At 42.8% G+C, this 15,017-nt stretch overlaps 1 protein-coding gene across 2 annotated transcripts in view; it reads right to left on the bottom strand.

Annotated features, from left to right (window-relative positions):
• Positions 1–15,017, bottom strand: part of mgat5 (alpha-1,6-mannosylglycoprotein 6-beta-N-acetylglucosaminyltransferase) — a 69,096-nt gene that overhangs the window by 53,091 nt on the left and 988 nt on the right. Inside the window, exons 2-3 of one of the 2 annotated variants that reach the window (XM_034678116.1) lie at positions 7,967–8,035; positions 3,569–4,029 (exon numbers count right to left, since the gene is read on the bottom strand). In XM_034678116.1, coding sequence (XP_034534007.1) covers positions 3,569–3,809 — 241 coding nt within the window. In that variant the 5' untranslated portion in view covers positions 3,810–4,029; positions 7,967–8,035. The remainder of the gene's footprint in view (positions 1–3,568; positions 4,030–7,966; positions 8,036–15,017) is intronic. The other variant, XM_034678115.1, reaches the window with a different exon arrangement.

The raw sequence follows: 15,017 nt of genomic DNA, 5'->3' as shown, positions 1-15,017 counted from the left end.
TTTGATTCCAACAAAACGGGCGGGGGTGGTTGAATATGTCCATAAGGGGCGCTGGTGGCCTAGCAGTCTAACCGCCCCACATACAGAGGCTACAGTCCTTGTCGCAGAGGTCGCCAGTTCGATTCCCGGCCGCGACCATCTCCTGCATGTCTTCCCCCTCTCTCTGCTTCCCACATTTCCTGTCTCTCTTCAGCTGTCCTATCAAATAAAGGCAAAAGGGCCAAAAATATAACTTTAAAAAAATATATATCCACAAAAAGTTTTAAATAAATGCAAAAAAATGTTAAATATGTTCATATGTTTTTTTAATTTGTCCTCAAAAAATATTTGCCACCTGTAATTATTATCTATGCTTGTGCAAGGGAGAATAAATCACTCTACATGGGTTATCTAATCCTGAATGTGAAACTAGAAGCTGAAAATATTCTGAATTTTTAAAATAATTGAATACATAGCTGTGAGTCAGAGGCCTTCATTAGCCGCTGTGTTATAAAAGCTTCCGTCACACTGTGTGAATAATGCCTTGACTTGTTCCTCTGTTCTCTACCGCTGCTGTCAGGTAACCTGATGAGTAATAGCACACCTAGAGACACATTTCTGCCTGTCTCAATATTTCTTAGCAGAGAGATCCGATTTCCCAAACAAATCCTGGAGCGGTAACTGCACTAAATTTAACTTTGCTATTAATAATAGTGTCATATAAGATTGTAATCTGAATGCAAAATAGCTTGGGATTTTTTATTATGCTTATGATTAAAGAGAAGTGATTAAAGGGGAACATAAGCCCAAAGCGTATCAGTGATCCCTATTGTTTACTTCACCAGGAAGGGAAGTTCAGAGACCGCAGAAGCAGCACCCAGTGACCTTCCACCCCCAGAGAGGACAGATAGGATTAGCACTCCAATATAAGCTTACACCACACCCAGTCCTCACCAAGGGCGGCTGTATTACCCTGATTTCTGATATTGGCCACGTGGAGCTGACCGACTCCAGCAAAGAGAGCAAGGGTGGTGTGTGTGTACGCGGCAACAAAAGAAAACCATAATAAGCCGATGAGTCGTGCAGGAGTGAGACGCGGTGTCAGGTGGTCGGTGGCCGTGTTTGGTTTCAGGGAGGGTGGGACGGGAAGGATCATATCCTCATCTGACTTAAATGTGTCAGGAGGAGATAGCATGACAGAGCCTGGAGCTGTGGCTTTACAAAGAGGGATGTGTTTGGTCAAGGTACGGGGGCTTCCCAAACTTTTTAGCCTGTGGCCGCAAAAATAGCAGTGCCAGGAGCAGCGACATAGACTGTCCGTCTAGTAGTAGTGAAATAATCCTCACTGCGGTGGGAATACAATACGTAGAATTAAAACAAAAGGCTGAAGAGAAAAAAAAATCATCAGAATAAATTATGTATTCTCTATAAATCAAGCATCATTGCTCATAAAATGGCTATTTTTCACTACTTCCCTAATAATGTAAGAACACACTTCCCTATTTCATAAAACCATGACTGGACTTATTTTGATGCATCTTTCAGCTCCATAAAGTGTGGTTTTTGTTGCTCAATGACCTTATTTAGAGCGAATGATGTGTTGAATTATCATGAAAAGCTTTAAATTTAAAAACTTCAGAGAGATCAAAACGAGATTTGCTCCACTTGTGACATCACAAATTGTTGAATTCATTAAAAGGGCAAATTTGGTCGTTTTAAGAGTAATCTGGTCGGGTTGATTTATTATGATGTAGAAGGCTTAAAAAGTGTGTTTTCATAGCGCCCTTTTCAACCCGCCTCCATTGGGACATAATGTTAAATTCATATGCATCAAGATTTTATGGGTCATTTATGGGCAGCAGGGGAGGAAACCCTCTCCCCCTTGAACTCATTACAAATCATATCAAGCCAAATCATCGCCCAAGTGAGTGAACACAGGAAGCAGCGAGTACCCCTGCTGCCTCCAGATCTAATCAAGGACATGAAATGGATTTTGATGTGATATTGGACAGAGGTCAGGGGACTGGGCAGCCGCTCTGACAGCAGCATGAAAATCAATCCATCATGTGAGGGGAACAAAACTGACTGGACAGGATCCTGTTCCCTGGAAAGTCCAGATCATGTAACGAGGAAATCAATGTACTTGTCTCTGGATCAAGTTTAAGAACATTAATTACACGATCAATGATGAGGATGACTGCTGAGTGTTGGGTCCAGTACAAGTTTTGGTACCAATAATGGGACGTTATTATATCCCATACGTTATCTGATATGAAGTCAGACGATATACCAATCTGTTGGTATAGACATGACTTTTTAGATTGGGCGTTGGACTTATATTATTGGGGTGGTGGTACAAGCTTAGTCCTCATTAGAGGTACAAATTAACCGGCACGGACACTGCAAGCAGCCTCACCCACTACCATCTTTTCTAAATGATGTTTTCCCATCCTAAATGATGGAATATCATATTCTGGCAACAGTGACGGAGGCTTCCGTAAACACAATAAGTTTAATGCTCTTACAACAGGAAGCTTAAACCCTGAGCAAGTATGCACTTGTGTCTCTGCCTACAATCCTGCTTCTTCTTTGCATTATCTGGATGCTTTAATCTTCAGGAGCTTTACTGTATCCTGTTGTTTCTCTGGGTATTACAGAGCAATCAATTCCAATCTCAGGTTTCTAATGAAGCCGCATATGGGTCTATTAATGGCATGAATAACTTATCGATGGGGTCTGCTGGACCTTTGATTTTGCTGTATTACACTACAATGCAGCTGTTACTGCGCTTAATCTCCGAAACAAGTTTCCTTGGATAAAAGGAATGTAAAAAGGTGGTACTATGCTTCTTTCAAATCAAGTTCAAATGTTGGATGTCAATACTAAATGTGGGCAAAGTTTCAAATTGCAAGGTAAAAGTTGTAAACTGCTCTAAACAACTTCAGAGAGATCAGCACGAGATTCGCTCAACTCGTGACATCATAAATTGGGGATTTTCCATAAATGGGCAGATTTTGTCATTTTTAAAAGGAGAGACACAATTTTGTTCTACGGCAACAATGAAGGAGGCTTCCAGAATGCTGGGATCAGTAATGCTGACAGGGCCTTAAAGAGACAGTAGCTGAAATTAAGCGTTCCAGACAGAGACTGAAATGAGGGGTATCAAAAAGTACTCTCTTTCTTTGTCTCTTGAAAACAAAGCCTTCAAAAGTAATCAATCTATTTTTTTGGTAGTCTGAAAATAGGCTTACTCAGCATTTTTCAAATTAATCAGTACATTACTTTTACTGATTGGCTTTCTATCTATAACAACAACAAACGCTTTTAGCTTTAATGAGCTGAAGCAAGAAAAGACATCATATTAGAATTAAGGGAAAGCAGGTCACAGACTCTGGTATGGCTTGAACAACCCATGTGGAAAAACTGATTACAGTCCCAATTTTGGGGGGAATGTGAGCAGAGAGTGTAATTATGTAGTTATAGATGAAAATATGCCCTGTTTGTTCAGCCTTTTCCTTACATTTTGGCAACATGTTATACACGAATTAGGGATTAACATTTCATGTGTGCCAAGGAGCTGACTACTCACCATATGCTGTCATAGTACCCACATAGGGCCCATCCATGACGCTCTGGTTCTCCTCAGCCAGCGCCTTGATGTAGCGCTTGCTGAGGTCCAGGATCTGCTGCCTCAGCACGGCGCTATTCTCGTGGCTGGCTCGCTGCTGGATGGTGAAGTGAAGCAGCATCATGCCCCAGATGAACCCGAAGCTGACCAGGAAGAAGCCCAGCTTCTGGGAGGACAGCTTCCACAGGAAGGGCGTCGCCATGCTGACTTCACGAGGAGCTGCCGGGACGCTGTGACTCTGGTTTGACCGAGGGAAGGTGCGGAGAATCAGGAGGGTAGGCGGGGCATGGCTGGATCAGTCAGTGGAGCTGGCAGCGGCGGTGTTTGAGGGTTGGTGTACAGCTCACCAGCGGGATTTCCTTCTCTGACCCATCTTCATCGCTCAGTAGCATGCCAGAAGAACGAGCCCAACTTGATGCATCCTACGACAAAGAAAGACAGACAGTTGGTCAGTTCAGAGCTCTCTCTGTATGCAGACGATGCATTTTTCTACCCCCAAAGGCAGACACTAATAGTTTGTCAAAAGGCCCAAAAGCCAAGCTATCAAGGCGATGAGTATGTGCAACATTTCAGCGGTTAGGATTATTCAATTTGTCTACCTTCGCCATAAAAAGATTGAAGTATTGGACACAAGCTCAGTTCAGATCTCTGTCCTGTTACTTTTACCTCGTTTATGACTGCAGCTGACCACAAAAACAGAGGCGTACTGTATCTGGACTGGGGATCACTGTGTTTGTGTGTGCACACAGGATGGTGACACACCAAAATGTGCTCATTACACTTGATGGGAGAGGCTGAATGGAGACATTCAGGGAAGCTGAATATGCAGGGAAAACTTCTACGCAACAGGTTTTCCCAAAGATGTTTAGAGGACAGCCTCTAATTAGTCTTCCTTACTGTCAAGTGAGGACACACTTATCATCCTAATACACATTTTCTGCCTAGATTCTCTGCTCTGATTGTCCTTTTTGGGCTTGCATGCTTGAGCAGGTACAGATGTTTGACTCCCAGACCCGGACAAGGTGAACTAGTCTTGCTAAATTCCCCTCATTGATTGTCGTGGCTTGCCAACACCACTCTTTTTTAAAAGCAAAGTTATTCACTTCCTGCTGATGTCTGCGTTTACCCAAAAAAGGAACAAAGTTAGCCAACAGCTTCAGGGGCATTACTTCCTCCTCAACACAATTAGGGGCTGACTATGATTCGCACGCAGCCTGAGGTCACCAAAACCCACTCGCAGCTTGACTTGTGATGACGTTTCCAAAACCACACACACACTTCTAACTTTCCTGTCACCACTGCTTTCTGTTCTACTGTCGAGCCCTGTGGAGCATTTTTCCACTGTCTTGACTCACTGATGGTGAAATAACAAAGATGTTCCACACGGATTAAGTGCTCTTAATTATTAATGTGACTGATAAGATCACAATAAACGTAAATAATCATATTCAGGCTCAAGTGTGAGAGTCTTTACTGACAACCTCATGGCAACGATCTGATCTGATTCAATTCATTCCATTGCAAAGTGATGATTCAGCAAATAACCTTTCCTTTTCCAAGAGACCAAAGATAGGCCAACTGTACTAGAGATAGTAATGACCAGTTAATGTCATTTTGGAATCGGTATCGGCTGATGTACGTTGCCTGCAGACACTGCAGGCAGTTTCCATTTCGCCACTCTGCGTTCCACATTCTGCTTTCAGTCTCCTCACTCACCATCATCTTTCTAAATGAGGTTTTTCTCATCCTAAATGACGGCCTTTCATATTCTGGCAACAGTGAAGGAGGCTTCCAGAGTGTTGGATCCAAAAAAACAACATCATATCAGCAAAGGAAGTGCTCCTCAACAACCTTATAGCAATAAATCCCTTTCTGGCTTTAGGCATGAAGCAACAACAAAAAAAGCATTTTTGAAGCGTGCCATCAAGGCAGGAGAAGAGCGCGTTAGATGTTCTCTCATCTGCATTCAATGACTGTTACTGGAACTGAAGCAAAAACGCAGGGAGGGGAATTCTGCCGCCTTTTGAACTGCGTCTCTTTAACAATCTTTCAAAGTAGCAGATCTAACCACAGTCGCCTCCGTGAATGCACCAGAAACACGCTGAACTCAACCAGAATTCTTTCCCCATCTCTGTTATTTCAGCGTTGCATTCAGGGGTCTCAGTGGTGGATATTCAGGATGAAGATGGTTGCGTCGGCAGTGAGCTATCTGCAGAAAATCATCTGCACCATCTGAGAAACACAAAAGGCAGCCGCACAAAGGCTCTTTTCACCTTACATCCATCAGCTTCATAAATGGGTCAGAGACAGCTGCGAGCAGCTTCCAACAGGGGCTGGAATCTCACAGTAGGTTATCACACACACCATAATTGTTCAGCCGTTTAAGACAAAGGCACATGATTGTGTTCTAAGCACACAGAGAGATCTTTTTATACGTCTGAACAAAGAAAAATAAGAACTGAATCGTCTGCGTGGAAGATGAGGAAAACGCTAATTTCTGTATCCTTTTATCGACATTTGACTCGATCCAATTTGTGATAGGATGTGTGCAAAACAAATCTCTTGGTAAGGAAGAAAAATCAAGGCGCTGCTCTGTGAGTTCATGAGACAAGCCCTTGGCAGTAGCACTGTGCAATCTGCGGGGCTGATAACATCGGATGTCTCTCATTGCTTGGGACTCACTTGCTTAGAGGGGAGCAGGAAAAGGCTGGCAGCCTTCGCTGGTTGGGTGCCGACATGGATGGGAGGCTTCAGGGCTGTTTATCAAAGAGGAACGTTGCTCAGAGTGCCCTGTGGTACATCACTATATGAAGCCCGGGCCAAAACCTACACAGAAAATTGACTCAACCGCTTCTGAATACACACATTCTCCGCCAGAGCTGGCTCCCTTGTCTGGCCTGATTTTCTGCATCCATCCGTCTTATTTTAAGACAGAAACTCATCATGTATCCCTCCTTTGTGAGGAAGCCGTCCAATCAGAGCATGTGTCCTATTATTTGTAGAGAAAGGGGCAGTGGAACCGTTCACCCTGCAGACTATCTTCTCTCAGTTACCTTCTGGTTTCAAATTCAAGATCTTAATTTGTCTGGCAGGGAGCCCTCTGGCTCTCAGCGGCAACAACCCGGAGAAAGTCTTTGTGTTGACAGCCGTCTGAGGTTGCAAAATATATGATCCTTTTCAACTAGAGATGATAACGTAACAACTTGCTGAATGGTGGAAAGAAAACCCGTGTGGGTTCAAGGAAGGTGAGGACAGAAACAATTAAATCTGGGGAAGTCTGGGAGAAATTACTGTCCATCCAAATCTGCGACAAAGGACTTTCCCCTGTGAGGGACCACACGGCTGATATTTCAGCTGTTCAATCGAGTATCAAAAACAGGGTAATGCTGATATCTTGAGCCTATAACACGGGGCGTGTCCTACTTTTTCATAAGGAGAAATTACTGAGCAATATCCCAAACATGGAAACAAGAGCTGTGAGCTGTGATAGCCATAATATCTAATACGACGCGCCACGTCTATGCGTGGGAAACACAAATGATACCTCGACAGCCTGCCCAAGTAACATTTCTGGCCATCTGAGTATCATCACCACTAATTGTTGCATACCCAGTCCCCAACCTGAGTGATTTGATCATTTACAATGACTGGTAGAAGTCTATGTTGCAGCTTCCGTGTCCAGTGACCTAAGTGGTTTAAGATATAGTCATGGGGATTACGTGTAAACAATGAAATGGTATCATGAATATAATCATCCCAGGCTTTAATATCTTTCCAGAGGATCTAATCACATAACCTTTACCCTCGATCTGTCATTTGCTGCATTGTTAAGACCACGCCAGATGGCCCGGCGAGGTAAAGACTCCATCCATTTTCCTTTGCATCTTAATGCAGCTGAAAATAACTTCCTTGAGTGGATATTCCATAAAAGGTGACACCGGCAGAAGGAGGTCTGGATTAATTCCAGTGCATTACATCTGGTCTAAAAGAGGGCGCATTCTACGGGAGGGAAATAACATAGGCTAAGAGCTGGTTGCATAACCCAATAAAGGAGAGGAATATGCTCTAGATGTAGCTTTGGACATCAATAATGGATCAACACTGAGAGAGTATCCATTTTTCCTGAATATAAATAGAGCTTGACGTCTCACTCAGGTGAAGCTATCTGGTGATGACAGCCTGCAGAAATACTTCCAAAATAAGAGCATGGTAGTTATTATTTTCACCTACTGTCAAATTTGTATCATTTAACCACACACTGATGTAACAGTAGTTTTCGAGACATTAGACAATGGAAGTCTGGAGGGATTACTTCACCTTTACGCTGCAATCTCAGTTAAAAAGGAAACGGTCACTCACTTCATCCCTCTGCTTCCTGAACAAACAATGGAGTCACACCTCTTGTGCAGCCGCTGAGTCACGGAGCAGCTGAAAGAGAAACAGTTTAAACAGACAGCGGTGTGACTACAAACACAGATATCTGCTCTTGGCACTAACACAGCAGCTATTTATTATTTGACTTTCTGCTTGGCTTTGTTTAGATAAAGTTAGGGGGGGAAAATCCATGAGAGTTCCAAGTTTGGGCCATCCAATTTTAGGTTTTTCCTAAAATTGATTGATGCTGCACCCTTTTGGAGTTGTCAAAATTGTCATTAGTTGGACTTTCAACCAAGATCACAACCCCAGCTACTCAGGTTGGGTTTGAAACCCTCCAATACATCTTGGTTTGTTTAAACCAAAGACAAAATACTAACGGTATATGAGTCCAATGTGGAAGTGTTAAAAACTGCAGTTGCAGCTGTAAGCTCTCCTGCTCCCTGGCCAAGTTGATGTGATCCTAATAACATAGCCTGGCTACCATGGAGACCGGTGTGACTCTGCATCTTAATGGGCTTCTTCACATAGGCTCCGCCTCTCAATTATTCATTAGGCCCTGCAAAGAAAAGAAGAAATAAAAAGACCTCACTACTGCTGCTGCTGCTGCTGCTGCTGCTGCTTCACAACCTTTACTGGTGTGACTCCAGTGTGTAACCAGATATCAAAGAGCTGACAGCGTGTTCGAGGCGGCTAAGTGTGGGAAGTTGATTCAAAATGTGAGTGGCACCCGGATCAATGTTAATGTGTTTTATTATTGAGTCACTGATGGGCGCTTGCAGTTTTTCAGGGCGGGCGATGTCAAGGTCTTATCGCGGAGATATTCAGAGGATTTATCAAGAGACTGAGACAAGTCAGGGTCCAGGAGGCAGACACCCTCTCTACTTTTAAGAGTAGGATTAAAACTAGGTCTGGCTCAGGTTTGGACCAGCTGCTATAGGCTTAGACTACTGCTGGGACTGACACACTGGGATCCTATCTTTCCCCTCGCTCTATCACTTAACCATAGACCTTTCTGGGAGTCCCTGAGCGCCCTTGTCTCGTAGGTTCCTGGATCATTGTCATAGGATTGTATGAGTTTGTTTCACCTTCTAATAGCTCCTATAATAAGCTCACAGAGACCTTCATTCACAGGCTACAGGATGTAAAACTCACACTGCCATAAATAGACGCACCCTTTTATCTATGTTAAGGTTAAGTTGAGTCAGCTGACATAACCAAGCTCACTTTTAATGTGACAATGTTTTTCCTGCGCACCAAGCAAGGTGATTCTAAGTCACTTCTAATCAGAACTAAGATGTCACAAAAACAATCGGTTTAATCAGTGACCTGCTGTGTGTTAAGAGAGCTTCAGTTGGGGTTCCAGCCCCCCTGCTGAGATCCATTAGACAGCGTGAGGGGATTTTAAATCCTTAATTAAACAACAGTTTGAGAGAGGGGGGAGAGAGAAGTAAACTTTAGTTTTAGACTGCAGAATATAAAAATAACATGATGTTAAAAGGAGTGTGATGTTGTGATAGTCGCACTAAGCACAGGCCTACAGAGTCGTGCCAGTGGCATCTCCCAAGCATGACAACCCCCATCCTCTGAGCCGGGACACAGCCTCCTGGGATCTGGAGTAAACATGATAATATGAAGACAGAGACTTGATCTACGTCTATGTTTTGTGGTGACTTCCTTTAATTGCAGCAAACTGTTTAAATAGCAAGAACACCTAGAGTGGGAATGTAATCCATCATGACTACTATCTGTCTCCTCACTATCATCTCTCTCTCTTATTCTCCTCCAGCCCTCTTTCCAGACCCAACTCGGTCTCAGCAGATGTGTGTCCCTTGAAGGGGCATATTTCATTTTTAATATTCTTATCAACATTGGAGTGGACGAAAAAGCATTCCTTTTGCTTTGAATTTTAATATTCGCTCTGACAAATCTTGGCATCAGGAGTTTTGATGATGTATTTGAAGATCATTAGAGTTCAAGTTAGGATTGCTAACTCTAATAAACACTCATGAAACTAAGAATACACTTACAACACACCTAAGCTGCAGCAAAACTGCAAATTCCATTTTCTAAAGAGCAGGGGTTTTAATGTTTATTGCTTGTTATATCCACTTATTTGTAAAACATATAAAACAGAATTGAAGATAAGCGTCTGGGTTACACTGCAGCCAAATATTATCTAAAACATGTTCCACAGCCTTAATTTACCATCCACAAAAAGGGAAACATCTTACTGCAACACTGGCCCGTCCCGAAGGCATCCAGCTTTGGAACTGTTTTTGTTCTATGTTCTTTAACAATTTCATGCTTATGAGACAGGATGAATCCAATTAAGTGATTGCGTAACTAACTGAAACCCTCCGAGGTCCATAAACAACCACGCATCCCTCTCTCCAACATGGTAGGTCTCAGCAGATGTGTGTCTAACATGAGTCTGGTCCTGCTGGAGGTTTCTGCCTGTTAAAGGAAGTTTGTCCTTGCCACTGTAACTTGCTAAATGTTGCAAAGTGCTCTGCTCATGGTGGATTAAGAGGAGTCCTGTCTGTAAGATGGGACTGGATCTGATCCTGTCTTGATGTTGGGTCTTTGTTAATAATATATAAGGATACAGTCTAGACCTGCTCTGTTTGTGCAGCGTCTTAGGATAACATTTGTTGGGATTTGGCGCCATACAAATAAAGATTGATTGATCTTCTGCGTGGTGTCCAGACACGTTCAGGAGTGGCGTGCATGTGTGAAAGGGCCTTCACACCTCGTCACTACACAACCCAGGGCTCAGCGGCACACGGCGAACACCTGATTGCAAAACCTAGCACCTGACAACCCTTGACCTCTCTGGAAGGAAGTCCAGCTCCTCAAGTTGAAGTCCAAATCCAATCAAGTGTGAACGCTTGAGACCGTTCAGGAACACGTTGATGAGATCGAAGCAGATTCCCTGGAAAGCCCAGAGTGGCTGCAAAGGCTGGCGTTTCTCCAGCAGCGGTGGGAATCAGTGAACCTTAACTGCACTCACAAAACAAACAGCACTTTAAGGTTGGGTTAAACAGAACAGGCATTGCAGCAGCTGTCCTGCTTAATACACGGTTTTCCCGCAATTAAAGGAACACAAACTGACATTTCTGAGAGGCAATAATCCTCCAAACACAACCCAGTAAATTCTCAGGAAGTGCAACGCTGAATTAAGCATAAAGCTTATTAAACCACTTTGTAATCCGAATGCCAGTTAAACAAGAAACACTCCATAAAGTCAGAAAACACAGCCGAGGAATCACTCAAAGTGACGGTGTTTAACCTGCCACGACATGTCATGAATGAGAGGGAGCAGACGAGAACACCCGGAACATGACCTGCATGTCGAGAACAAGCCCGGTGACAAGTGTGGTTTAGAAGTGTCGATGGGGCGCTTCCTTTTTCCTGTCATCACTACACGCAACCTCTTCTTTACGGTGACACAAAGCAGCCACCATATGCAGGATGACAACAAGACATATATAGATCATTAAAAAGCTGGATTAAATCTTCCAGAGTGACAAACTTTCTTCAACTTCTCCACAAATCCAGCACTGCGACAAACTGACAGGCATGGCACGCATCCAAACACACAAATAGCAGCATGCCTGTGAGGGCTTTCAGTTACAACATTAAATCCAAAAACCCCGAGCCCAACTCATAACACTTTCCCCCAACGCAAAACTAATCCTAATTCTGTTTTCCACTCCTAATGCAATCCAAATCCCTTAAAACCCTTTAAAGAAGTCAGGAGTGGCAAAATGTCCACTTTTTTTTATCTGTGTGACATGCAAAATGTGACGACGCAAACTCCAACCTGACACATTTTTCTCTTCATCGTTCATGGAAGCAGGAAGTAAAATTTAAACTCCAGTCAGAGCCCATCAAGGACTTTAAATTGACTTAATAAACACGTTCCAAACAATAATTACTATGACTGAGTCTAATTACCACTGGGGACATTAGCTTTTGCTAGAATGCTGGTAGCAGTTTCTCGTGGCTGACTGAAGTTTCTTTAGCCAAGGGCTTCACATAATTAGAGTTACTGAAAGAGGCAGCAAACAATACAACAGTGCCACTCAATCATTGTCTCACATCCTGATGACAGCTGGAGGTAGCTAGGTGATTAAAGCAGTTCCACTTTGGTTTTTATTGGTTTGTTGTTGTTGCTTTTTGTTTATCTATTTTGTTAGTTTGGGTATTTTTTCTATTTTTATTTATTTCTATTTGTATTATTATTTATTTATTTATTTTTCTAATGTTTGTCCCTTTTTTTATTTGTTTTAGTTATTTTTTGTTTGTTTTTTTATTTGTTTGGTTATTTTGGAGTGGGGCTACTTTTCTATTTTTTTTTTCCTGTCTTTTGCTTTTTTTTTTCCCAAAAAGGATTCTTCACCCACAAAATGTGGCTTAATGTCTATCAACAGCACTCCCTTCATTATGCATCTATCTTTTATATTGTTGGCCTTCCATGTGGTGAAGTCAATACAAACTTAAATGACCAAAAGAAGCAGTTCCCCTTTAATTATTAATTTATTGTTTGTTTGTTTGTTTTGGGGAAGGAGGTATTTTTCTATATTATTTTGTATCCGTTGTTAAGCTCCTGCCCTGGATATAAAAACTGTAAGTTTAGTGCCTTGCTCTCCCGTTGAACTCTCCGATGTGCAGCATGGACAAACGAGCACTCTGCAACTTGCCGAGCTCCAAACAGTAGCCCGACTGTAATGAAGCGTGCGTGTTCTGTGTGATAGAAAGGCCTCTTAAGAGTAGAGTGACTAGGTGGAGTGGGGTTTCAAGCTTAAGTGCGATGCACATGGTGCAATCTTAGTCTAAAAAAGAGGATTTTAAACCTGAGTTTGACCTTGAGTGAGAGACAAAATGTGTGTGTTTGTTCCGCGGGAACAGGAGGCCTTTAATCACAGAGAGGCCAAGTGTTCCACTTCCCTGCATGGCATCCATCACCACAGCCCAGTTCTCCCCGATGCCTTCACACTCAATCCTCCTTTCCTCGTCTCTCCACTGAATGTACTGGCTTTCCACCCAAGCCCCCTGAACTCACCCCCCCCCTCTCCTGTATACATACATACACACCCTCTGACGATTTCTTGCCAGTGGAGCATGCCACTGAAGCAAAGCTCCTTTTCCTCAGGATTTATAATCCCAAGGGCTCCAGCAAAAAGGTGGCTGAAAGAGCTCTTTATAAAGCCAGGGGCAGTTGGCGGCTCACCCCAGGATGGTCAGTGTGCTCAGCGTTAGCGCTCAACATACAGTCGCACAGAGACGTGTTCATTCGGTCACATCGGGTAGTGATAATGTATATTTATTTACCCCCTGACCTCTGAGTGGAATCATCTTTTAAAAGACATAAAGACTGTTTGACAAGCTCCCTGTTTAAAGAACACACGCCTGCACACGCAGCCTGCATGATAACGACATGAGATACATCTCATGTAATTTAATTAGCATGTCATAACCTAATTACATGCGGCTACTCATGGCGCAGACTGAAAATTACTGGACTGCACTGGTGAGCTAAGTGCTTCTGCAGAGAGACACAGTGACCTAATGCAAACCAGAGCAGACAAGCACTTCTCACTGTCCCTATGTACTTGATAAACATATTGCAAAAGACTGCTGGAACTGGGCTAAATTGCTCTACGTGTGCCATGCGTTCACCCTCTGCATGACAACGTATTTGGCCAATCAGATGGAGCCCTACTGGTCTATATCCCCGCCCCCTACGCCCACAACGCTACCCTAGTTTGGACCAGCGTGCACACAGCTGACACTACAAAGCCCAGGATGTAGTCCTTAATGGTAATGCTTATTCTAATGGGAATGAAAAACAAAATACTTCAGAATTCCTCAAAACTAAAAATATCTGGTGGCTATCAATTTCCTGTGATGACTCTTTCTCCTTAGGAATGAGCAATAAAAAGGGTGACTACAAACACAAAGCATAGGAATGTGTCATATTTAGATTTCTTTGCAATTTCCTTGCAGACTTTGAGCTCATAAATTCAAATCTGAATTCTCATGAATCCATTTGCATTCCACATGGAAAGAGAAGCTGATAAAATACAAGTGGCACACTCAGGGCTCTGTTCCTGCAACAGTTCCCACAATCCAAGCCCCAAAAAACGACGCCCTATCTCCAGCTACTAACTGCTCGAATGCTCTGCACGTTTGGCTGCACACTACCTGTGTGAGTAACTCTCTGACGGACGCCTTCATTCCATCCAGAACGCTTAAGAGCATGCAGCCAAGACAAAATCAGGCGCAGGCAAATGAGCCTACAAGAGGAGAGTGCCAGTATTTTTGTTATATACTTGAAATATCCGGACATTTACGCCAAATTTGTCACATTTAAAATATTTTTGTGCTTAATGGAGAAACAAAGTAATTTCAAATTTCTCAAAATGAGAAAATTCTGGCGGTTTTAGATTTCCTGTGTTGACTCTTTCTCCTGAGGAATGAGTGATAGAAGGTGACTAGGAATAAAAAGCATACAAATGTGTCATAATTTGATTTCCTTTGAATTTACATGCTTTGTTCTGTTCTGTCTTGGCAGCAGATAAGTTCACACGTCAATGAAAAAAATAGTCATTATGTATGACGTTCATGGCCTTCTCTGTGATTGAGTTTCACCCCCCTGATTTAAAAAGACAAATCCGCTCACTGTCTTTATCTCTCACTGAATTATAGTGACACAGTCAAACCGGATATTGCCCAGATTGTGTGATAGCCTAAATAAGGAACTACTTAATATTGATGTTCTTCTACAATAGCATCCTGTGCTATCACTGGATGATTGTGACGAGACGTGCAACCGTGCTTTGACAATATCTCAACGACAAATTAGAAAACACAACGACAACTCAAATTCTGATTTGTAGTTGGGATTTGCACTTCAGGGCCACCATAGAATAATCTGTATTTTGTGTTTGTTCCATGCAATGACTCTTTCTCCTTAGGAATGACCAATAAAGCAGAAGACTAAAAATACAAACCACATGAAGGTGTAATA

This window comes from Notolabrus celidotus, chromosome 24 (assembly GCF_009762535.1).
Source record: "Notolabrus celidotus isolate fNotCel1 chromosome 24, fNotCel1.pri, whole genome shotgun sequence".
NCBI classification, from domain to species: Eukaryota; Metazoa; Chordata; class Actinopteri; order Labriformes; family Labridae; genus Notolabrus; species Notolabrus celidotus.
This window is presented reverse-complemented; position numbering and strand designations above follow the sequence as displayed.